At 69.9% G+C, this 10,088-nt stretch overlaps 1 protein-coding gene across 1 annotated transcript; it reads left to right on the top strand.

Annotated features, from left to right (window-relative positions):
* Positions 1–336: 336 nt before the first annotated feature.
* LOC142420290 (uncharacterized) lies at positions 337–7,990 on the top strand. The gene is made up of 16 exons (XM_075524057.1): positions 337–473; positions 550–745; positions 1,025–1,107; positions 1,192–1,423; positions 2,009–2,196; positions 2,281–2,394; positions 3,407–3,875; positions 4,384–4,577; positions 5,050–5,182; positions 5,230–5,516; positions 5,739–5,934; positions 6,215–6,297; positions 6,380–6,677; positions 6,823–7,013; positions 7,094–7,216; positions 7,298–7,990. The coding sequence occupies exons 1-16, from the start codon at positions 426–428 to the stop codon at positions 7,640–7,642; spliced, it is 3,180 nt and encodes a 1,059-aa protein (XP_075380172.1). The 5' UTR covers positions 337–425; the 3' UTR covers positions 7,643–7,990.
* Positions 7,991–10,088: the final 2,098 nt, after the last annotated feature.

Below are 10,088 nucleotides of genomic sequence, written 5' to 3'. Positions count from 1 at the left end.
CCACTGCAGGCTTGCGAAAGGCGAATCCAGCCCGGCTTCCGGCTGAGTCGCCCAAAAACCCTCCCTGGCCCCAAACGGGGATGGGGGGACCCAAGAGGGGATGGGGACAGCCAACCCCACGGCATCCCGGCAGGGCAGGAGGCCAGCCCCATCCCCAAACCCCCTCCAGACCCCCCATGACACCCCCACCAGCGGCTCGGAGGCCTCCAGCTGCCTCCCACTCGTGTCATGAGTTGAGGGGTCTCAGCCCTCGGGAGCAGGGGCTGTGGAGGGGCGTGCTGGGGGGGGCTCAGCCCCGCCGCGTGCTGCTCCCCTCGGCACGGTGAGGGGTGGCCACGGGGCTCAGCCACCCCAGGGGTCCACGCCGGGCTCAGCCACCCGTGGCACGCCGTGATCTTTCTCTTCCCGCTGCAGCCGCCGCTGCCATGTCAGCCGAAAACACCGCGCCGGCAGAGGATGGGCAGGAGCTGAAGGTAGGGGTGCAAGGAGGGTTGAGGGGGGCTGCGGGCATCGCTGGGGACCCCGGCTCACTGCCATCCCCCCCGGCAGAGCGTGGTGAGCCGGGTGGCCGGCCTGGCCCTGGTGAGCTGTGCCTGCGGTGCCGTCTCCACGGCGTACGCCTCCACCAAGGAGAGCCACCCCTACGTCAAGTCCGTCTGCGACGCTGCCGAAAAGGGGGTGAAGACGCTGACGGCGGCGGCGGTCAGCGGGGCCCAGCCCATCCTCACCAAGCTGGAGCCGCAGAGTGAGTGGGGCTGGGGGGGGGGGGGCAGCACCCCATGATTTTGGGGTACCCCAAAAACTGGCTCTAGCAGAGCTCTCGCAAGGCAGCAGGATAGGAAGAAGCTGTTTCCTCATACCTAGGTTCCACCGCCACCAAACACCTGCAAAGGGCTGGAGAAGCTGGAGGAGAAGCTGGGGGGGGGGCAGCCCCCCATGATTTTGGGGTGCCCCAAAAACTGGCCCTAGCAGAGCTCTCGCAAGGCAGCAGGATATTAAAGACCGTCTCTTTTCACGTCTCTAGTTTCCACCGCCAACGAATACGCCTGCAAAGGGCTGGATAAGCTGGAGGAGAAGCTGCCCATCCTGCAGCAGCCCCCGGAGAGGGTAACGTCTCCCGTGGGGGACACGGGGGGGTCCAGCCCTGGGCGAGGTGCCGGGACAAGGCGTCCCTCTGCTGTCCCCTCCCAGGTGGTGGCAGGGACCAGGGAGCTGGTGTCGTCCACCGTGAGCGGTGCGGTGGGCCTGGCCCGCGGTGCGGTGCAGGGCGGCGTGGAGAGGACGCGCTCGGCGCTGAGCACCGGCGTCAGCACCGTGGTGGGCTCCCGCGTGGGCCAGCTCCTGGCCACGGGGGTGGACACGGTGCTGGGGAAATCGGAGGAGCTGGTGGAGCGATACCTGCCCGGGACGGACCAGGAGCTGGGTGAGTGCCGACTGTGCCGGGCCGGAAACCATCTCCCAAATTTGGGGGTGCCAAGCCCCCCCCGGGACCCCCACCCCATTGCTCAGCACCACCCCAGCATCGCTTGCGGGCCGGTGCCCCTGCTTAGCCCCTCACGGTGGTGTCTGGGCTGCTGTGCGGTGCCAGGGCAGCACCAAGCCCCACACGGTGCCCGGGGCCACCGTGACACCGCGCAGGGGACGGTCCCCACCCGGCGGGAACCCGAAGCCGGGGAACGCGGCGCGGCGGTGGGTGAACTCTCACCTGGAAACCAGAAAGCAAATATAGCCTGGTGTGCCGCCCACCCCGGGTATTTATAGCTCGGCTCGGGGTAGTGGTGGGCAGAGCTGGCCCTGTGTCACGGCAGAGGTGACCGGAGAGGCCACTTGGCTTTTTGGTGACACATCCACATGACCTGGTGGCCAAGCATCCTGCAGCCGGGCACCCCCATGTCCCCGTGATGGGGTGCGGAGCTCGGGGGGCTCATCCCAGCGCCAACGGCGGGATGCTCCGGTGCTTGGCCTGGGACGGTCCGGCCACGCGGTTCTCACCCCCCTGGCCTCGCAGCGGCGGCAGCGGGCGTGGAGGCGGCATCACCGGGGCGGCAGAGACGGCGGCAGAGCTACTTCGTCCGCGTGGGCTCGCTCTCGGCCAAGCTGCGGCACCAAGCCCTGCGGTGCTCGCTGGGTGAGCTGCAGCGGGCGCGGCACAGCGCCCAGTGCATCCTGGCCCAGCTCCACCGTATCTTCGAGCTGGTAAGGATGCGGTGGGGACAGCGCCAGCCCTGTGCCAGCCCGGCACCCCCCGGTGTGCTCCCACCTCGCTGTCTGTTCCTCCAGATCGAGCAGGGGCGTCAGGGCATGGACGGGCCGCTGTACGGTGCCTGGCAGCATCTCCACCGCATGTGGCTGGAGTGGAGCCGGCAGAATGCTGTGCCCATGGAGGAGGGCGAGGTATGGGGTGGGGGTACCCGTGGGGGACACCGAGGTATGGGGTGGGGGGCCATACCATGGAGGAGAGCGAGGTATGGGGTGGGGGTACCCGTGGGGGACACCGAGGTATGGGGTGGGGGGCCATACCATGGAGGAGAGCGAGGTATGGGGTGGGGGTACCCGTGGGGGACACCGAGGTATGGGGTGGGGGGCCATGCCCATGGAGGAGAGCGAGGTATGGGGTGGGGGTACCCGTGGAGGACACCAAGGTATGGGGTGGGGGGCCATGCCCATGGAGGAGGGTGAGGTACGGGGTGGGGGCACGCATGGGGGACACCGAGGTATGGGGTGGGGGGCCATGCCCATGGAGGAGGGCGAGGTATGGTGTGGGGGTACCCATGGGGGACACCGAGGTATGGGGTGGGGGGCCATACCATGGAGGAGAGCGAGGTATGGGGTGGGGGTACCCGTGGGGGACACCGAGGTATGGCGTGGGGAGCCATGCCCATGGAGGAGGACGAGGTACGGGGTGGGGGCACGCATGGGGGACACCGAGGTATGGGGTGGGGGGCCATGCCCATGGAGGAGAGCGAGGTATGGGGTGGGGGTACCCGTGGGGGACACCGAGGTATGGGGTGGGGGGCCATGCCCATGGAGGAGGACGAGGTACGGGGTGGGGGTACCCATGGGGGACACCGAGGTATGGGGTGGGGGGCCATACCATGGAGGAGAGCGAGGTATGGGGTGGGGGTACCCATGGAGGACACCAAGGTATGGGGTGGGGGGCCATGCCCATGGAGGAGGACGAGGTACGGGGTGGGGGTACCCATGGGGGACACCGAGGTATGGGGTGGGAGGCCATACCATGGAGGACACCAAGGTATGGGGTGGGGGCCTGTTCCCATGGAGGACACCAAGGTATGGGGTGGGGTGGGGGGCCATGCCCATGGAGGACACCAAGGTACGGGGGTCCGAGCTGGGCAGGGGGAGCACCGCACCCCAGGGCCACCGCTGCCCGCTGGCTGCCTTGCAGGTGGAGGCGCGGACGCTGGCCATGCTGCGCGGGCTCCTGCGCCAGCTCCACGCCGCCTGCACCCGCCTGGCCGCCGGCGCCCGGGGTTTACCCAGCAGCGTGCAGGGGACGGCGGGACACGTCCGGCACGGCATGGAGGGCGTGCAAGCTTCCCTCTCCCGCGCCCGCTCCTTCCACGACCTGTCGAATTTGGTGCTGGCGCAGAGCCGGGAGACGGTGACGCGGGCGCAATTGAGCATCGACGAGCTGCTGGAGTACGTGGGGCAGCACGCGCCCCTGCCCTGGCTGGTGGGGCCCTTCGCCCCCGCCCTGGTGGAGTACCCGGAGGATGTCCCCGTGGAGATGGCCAAATGGGAGGGTTGCATCACCGTGGGGGGGACGCACCACGTGCCCGCTCCCCCGCAGTTCTGCAGCCAGCCCGAGCCCCGGCACCGCCAAACTGGGGGAGCGCCCGCCCGCCCGCAGCAGTGAACCCCATCCCCGGCGGGGACGCGGTGACGATGGACTCGGTGACCTGGCGTGGGACCCCTGATGCTGCAGCCGGGGACTCGTTCGGGGAGGGAGGGGACGGTGGCACGTGGAGGACGCAGCGGACCCTTCCTGTCCGAGGTCTGGGGCTCCCCATGGCGTCCCCAGCCCCAGAGAGCGTCGGGATTTCTTATCTTAGCAGCTTCAAAGCACTTTAAAGAGGAATAAAACAACTTTTTAGGCCTTAAAATGATTCACAGCCCGGAGCGCCGGCTGCGGCAGAGCCACCGCGTCATGCCGGGCTCGGCAGGGGTGGCAGAGCTGGGGGTGCGGGGTGACCCCATGGGGAGGGTTTTGCTGGCAGGGTGACGGGGTGGGGGGCGCGGGGTGGGTTCCGGTGGGGCGCTGGGATGGAGGGTGCCGGCGGGGTGCCGAGGCGGCTGGACTGTGAACTGCAGCCATGTGGCACTGAACTTCGTCCCGGTTATCACCGCTGCGTCTCGCGGCAGGGCTGGGCCCGGGGTATCCCCAACATTGCGGGTGCAGCGTGGCCGCGGCACCCAGCGGGGTGACGCCAGGTTCCCCCGGGACTGTCCGTCCTCCTGCCACCGGCACCCACTGGGACCAGTCTGACCTTCTCCGCTGGGCCAGGTGTGGGGGGGACAGCGGGAGCCCCGTGCTGGGGGATCCCCCCGAGGGGAGGGTGGGTTTTGGGGGGGCCAGTGCCTGAGCCGTCCCGGGGGGTGGGTGTGGGTGGGGGCCAGGGGAGCTGGTCCCGAGGGGGTCAGAGCAGCCCAGTCTGGGGGACCCGGTCCCGGGGGGATTCGCTCTCGGGTGGGGGGGGATCAGTGCAGCCTGGTCCCAGGGCATCCAGTCCCGGGGGGTAATCGGTGCCGTCCGGTCCCGGGGGATCGGGTCCCGAGGGGGTCGGTGTAGCCCGGGGCCGGGGGGACTCGGTCCTTGGGGGGGTCCAGTCCCGGGGGATCGGGTCCCGAGGGGGTCGGTGTAGCCCGGTGCCGGGGGGAGTCGGTCCTGGGGGGGGGTCCAGTCCCGGGAGGGCCGGTGCAGCCCGACCCGGGGGATCCGGTGTTGGCGGGGGGATCGGTGCAGCCCCATCCCGGGGGTCCCGGTCCCGGTCCCGGTCCCGATCCCGATCCCGGAGGGGGTCGCTGCAGCCCCGGGCCGCGCCGCTCCCCGCGGGTCGGTGCTCCCGGAGGGTCGGTGCTCCCGGCCCGCCCCGGCCCGGCCCCGGCAGGGCGGGTCCCGGTCACATGCGCTCGGGGCCGGGCTCCGGGGCTATAAAGGCCGGTGGGGTGGGAGCGGGGCGAGCTCAGAGCGCAGACTCCAGCGGTGAGCCCGGTCCCGGTCCCGGTCCCGGTCCCGGTCCCGGTCCCGGTCCCGGTCCCGGTCCCGGTCCCGGTCCCGGTCCCGGTCCCCGTCCCCGTCCCCGTCCCCGTCCCCGTCCCCGTCCCCGGCGGGGTGGTGGCTGCCCCGGCTTAGGGAGGGGGGTAACTTGGGGTTCCCCCCTCCTGGGAGTGAGTGGGAGGCGTTGGGGGGGTCTGACCCCACTCGCGGTTTCCCCAGCCCCGCCATGGCCACCAGCGAGCCCGGGACGGCGCAGCCCAAGGCCGAGGAGCAGCAGGTCAGTGGGGGCAAGGGGGGGTTTGGGGTGGGGGTGTCCAGGGGGGTCCCTGCTTGGGGACAGGGCTCTGGGTTATCCCACCCTTGGGTGGGCTTGGAGAGTCCTCAGAGTACCCCAAAGCCATGCTCGGGGGGTTGGGGACACGCAGTGCCCCCCATCCCCTGTGAGATTTGGGGTCCTGTCACCCACCCCACGCTCATCCTGACCCCTTCGCGCCCCCAGAGCATCGGGACGCGGGTGGCCAGCCTGCCCCTGGTGAGCTCTGCCTACGACATGGTCTCCACGGCGTACGCCTCCACCAAGGAGAGCCACCCCTACGTCAAGTCCGTCTGCGACGCTGCCGAAAAGGGGGTGAAGACGCTGACGGCGGCGGCGGTCAGCGGGGCCCAGCCCATCCTCACCAAGCTGGAGCCGCAGAGTGAGTGGGGCTGGGGGGGGGGGGGCAGCACCCCATGATTTTGGGGTACCCCAAAAACTGGCCCTAGCAGAGCTCTCGCAAGGCAGCAGGATAGGAGGAAGCTGTTTCCTCATACCTAGGTTCCACCGCCACCAAACACCTGCAAAGGGCTGGAGAAGCTGGAGGAGAAGCTGGGGGGGGGGGCAGCACCCCATGATTATGGGGTGCCCCAAAAACTGGCCCTAGCAGAGCTCTCGCAAGGCAGCAGGATATTAAAGACCGTCTCTTTTCACGTCTCTAGTTTCCACCGCCAACGAATACGCCTGCAAAGGGCTGGATAAGCTGGAGGAGAAGCTGCCCATCCTGCAGCAGCCCACGGAGAAGGTAGCGGGGGGGGTGGGCAAACACACTTGAGGTGTCCCCCCCCCAGTGCTGCTTAACAGAGGGTTGTCCACCCCCCAACCAGCTCATCTCGGACACCAAGCAGCTGGTGACATCCACGGTGACGGGGGCCAAGGATGTCCTGACCAGCACCATGGCTGGGGCCAAGGACGCGGTGACAAGCCGGGTGACGGGTGTGATGGACATGACCAAAGGGGCCGTGCAGGGCAGCGTGGAGCTGACCAAGTCGGCGGTGAGCAGTGGCGTCAGCACCGTCATGGGCTCGACTGTGGGCCAGATGGTGGTGAGCGGGATGGGCTCCATGCTGGAGAAGTCGGAGGAGCTGGTGGACCATTACCTGCCCGTGACGGATGAGGAGCTGGGTAAGGAGCTGATCGCAACCCCCTGGAGATTTGTCATGGCCTGGGGGTCCCCTTGGAGAGGGGTGGGTACAGCCTGGGCAGGGTGATGCTGGCTCTACATGGGGTTGGTGGTGGTGGGGCCACCTCAGCAGCTCCTTTCCCACAGCCAAGCTGGCCACGGCCGTGGAGGGCTTCGAAACGGAGCAGCAGAAGCAGCAGCAGAGCTACTTCGTGCGCCTGGGCTCCCTCTCGGCCAAGCTGCGGCACCGAGCCCTCCAGCACTCGCTGGGCAAGCTGCAGAGCGCCCGCCGCAGCAGCCAGGACGTGCTGGCCCAGCTCCAGCGCACCCTCGACCTGGTAGGACCCGTCCCCGTGTCCCCCCTGCCACCCTGGGGCCGTGGCAGACCACCCACGCCAGGCTCCGTCTCTCCTCCCAGGTGGAGCATCTCAAGCAGGGCATGGACCAGAAGCTGCAGGGAGGGCAGGAGAAGCTGCAGCAGATGTGGCTGGAGTGGAGCAAGAAGCAACCGGGCGGTGGCAAGGACCTGGTGCCACCAGAGGTAGGTGGAGGGCAGGGGGTCCCCGGGGTCACCCGGTGTGTCCCCCCCCCCCCCCCTCACTACCCCCTTGTCCCCCTGCAGCCGGTGGAGTCGGGCACGCTGGCCCTGCTGCAGGGCTTGACGCAGCAGCTCCAGAGCTCCTGCCAGCCCTTGGTGTCCAGCCTCCAGGGCCTCCCTGCCAGCATCCAGGACACGGCAGGACAGGTCCGGCACAACGTGGAGGAGCTACGGGCAGCCCTCGCTTCCGCTGCCTCCCTCCAGGACGTGACGGGCAGCGTCCTGGCCCAAGCCCGTGCCCATGCCACCAAAGCTCGGCAGCTGATGGACGAGCTGGTGGAGCACGTGGCCCACAACACGCCCCTCACCTGGCTGGTGGGACCCTTTGCCCCCTCGGGCCAGCGCCTGGTGGACCAGGAGATGCAGTAGCATCCTCGGGGGTGGGGTGATGTTGGTCCCATCCATCCCTCCTGTTGTCCCTGTCCACCCCCCAAGCCTCGCTAGGAGCATCTACTAACCCCTGCCTGGCCCACCTTGCCCCTAACCTCGGTGCCCGCCTGTACAAGGGACCTCTCCTGCCTGCCCCCGGTGCAGCTCTGTCCCTTGTCCCCTCTGCCAGGGCTGTGCAGTAATGTGCCTTGGTTCCCCCAAGTGCCTTTTGGGGTCACCTCCAGCCCCCGGCTGGGTCCCCCATGTCCCCTCATCCTTGGTGCCTTCAAGCCCTGCTCTTGTGGGGTCGGGGAGGGCTTGTGAAGCAATAAACTGTGGTTAGTTTTGCACTGGACTGTGAGGCTTCTTCTGGGGGGGCGGGGGGGAGGTATTGGGGCCCCTATGGCTACATCCTACCCCAAGCAGGGGCTCAGGAGGAGTGATGATGTCATAGCCCTGCGTGACCTCACAGGGGCTGGGACTTCGACTGCAGTCCCGGGAGGGGACAGCCTGGGGCTGAGCCCCTGGGACAGCGGCCTCTTCCCCCCACCCCCTGAGCAGAGCCCATGGCTGAGGGTGAGTGGAGGGGGTGCTCTCGCCCCCCACCCATCCCACAGCCCAGCAAGATGCCTGGTGGGACCAGGGGTGGGAGGACAGGAGCAGGAGGTTGGAACCAGGACTGTCCTGGAAGGGGGATGTCCCCAGCCCCAGGGACGCCGACAGGCCCATCCCGGGGGGCTCAGGGGGGCAGGGTCTGGCAGCGGGGGGGTGCTGGGCAGGGCCTGCTCGCCCCGCTGGGACTGAGGGGCAGCACCCCGTGCCCTGCATCCCATGCAGTGGCACCCTGCTCTGTCCCCCCAGCCCGGGGCGTCACCCACACCACCGGTGACGGTGGCCCCGGGGCACCATCCTCGGGTGCAGGGCTGCAGGGGCCGAGCAGGACCCCAGGGCACCCCCAGCGCGGCTCAGCCCCTGGCCCGGCGCAGCTTGCCATGAGCTGGGTGCCCACCCGTCCCGCCGGCAGACCCCCTCCGTGCCCCCCAGAAGAGACAGACGCCGAGGCCCCCCACGGGCACGGCTCGGCCCAGGGGCGGCACAGGGGCTCCGTGGCACCCACCTGCACCCAGGTGCCAGCGCTGTGCCCCCTCCCCTTGCAGGCAGAGCCTCCGTGGACCCCGCGGATGAAGCCACCCCGCAGCCACCCCAGCAGGTACCCTGTCCCTGGGGGCTGTGCCCCTGCTTGGGGTCCCGCAGGTCCCCGGAGGGGGCTGTGTCGGTGTCCCGGGGGTAGGGGTCTGACGGCAGCCCCTGTGCACCCCAGGCTGCTGCAGGCTCTGCCCCGAGGGGCCCCCCCATGGAGCTGGAAGTCCCCGAGGACACCGGTGCCAGCAGCCCCTCGCCCGTGGCCACCATCCTCTGCGCCCTGCTGGGCCCCGCGGCGGGTCGGCTCGTCCTCCACAGCACGGAGCGGGCGCTGGACGCATCCCAGCAGTGGCTGAACCGATACCTGCCCCTGGGCGAGAGGCAGGCGGGTAAGAGCCCCCAGGATGCTGCTGGGGGTCCCCATGTCCCTCCCACCCCGGGATGCTGCTGGGGGTCCCCATGTCCCTCCCACCCCGGGATGCTGCTGGTCCCCGTGTCCCCTTCGCCTCGGGATGCTGCTGGGGGCCAGGACCCCGGCACCCCGTCTCCAGCCCCTCTTGCCCTGCAGCGGACGGGGCTGCAGAGGGGCCAGATTCGGCTTCAGCCAGGGCTCTGCGGCACAGCCGCCTCCTTCCCCTCGGCTCCCTGCCCGGCGATGCCAGGAGCCGAGCCGCGGCCCTGGTGCAGCAGCTCCGGCAGAAGTGGCTGGACACCCCCCACCACCTCGCCCAGCTCCAGCACATCCTCGACGTGGTGAGAGCCGCCGGTTCGTGGTGCTGGGGGCGGGGGGATCCCCACCCTGCCCGGGACCCCCGTGCCCACGGTGCTATTCCTCCTGCAGACCCTGCAAGGCTTGGCGGAGCCGCTCCACAACAGCCAGGAGATGTGGGCATGCAGGAACCAGGCGCAGGCAGACCCCTGCCCACACCCTGCCTGTGCCGGCACCCAGGCAAGGCCGGCCGAGGGGCGCGGGACCCCCGTGATGCCACCGGGGCAGGGGCTGGCCGCGGGTCGGATGCTGGCGCGGCGGCTGCAGGACTCCTTGGTGCAGCTGCGGGCTCGGGCCGGGCAACTGCCAGCCCTGCTGCAGCAGGCAGCCCAGCGAGCCCAGCGCGGCGTGGCCGTGGTCCAGGGTGCCGTCGGCCGGGCCGGGCCCCTGTGGGAGCTGCTGGGGACCGTGGTGGCCTGGGGACGCGAGGTGGTGGCCCAGGCCTGGGGAGCGCTGGTGGTGTTCCTGCTCCAGCACCCACTGGTGCCACGGCTGGAGGATACGACCGAGGATGCCGCCGAGGATGCCAGCGTG

Source organism: Mycteria americana, chromosome 24, assembly GCF_035582795.1.
Source record: "Mycteria americana isolate JAX WOST 10 ecotype Jacksonville Zoo and Gardens chromosome 24, USCA_MyAme_1.0, whole genome shotgun sequence".
In the NCBI taxonomy this organism is placed as follows: Eukaryota; Metazoa; Chordata; class Aves; order Ciconiiformes; family Ciconiidae; genus Mycteria; species Mycteria americana.
The sequence above is the reverse complement of the archived record's forward strand: the minus strand, read 5'-3'. Positions and strand labels throughout refer to the sequence as shown.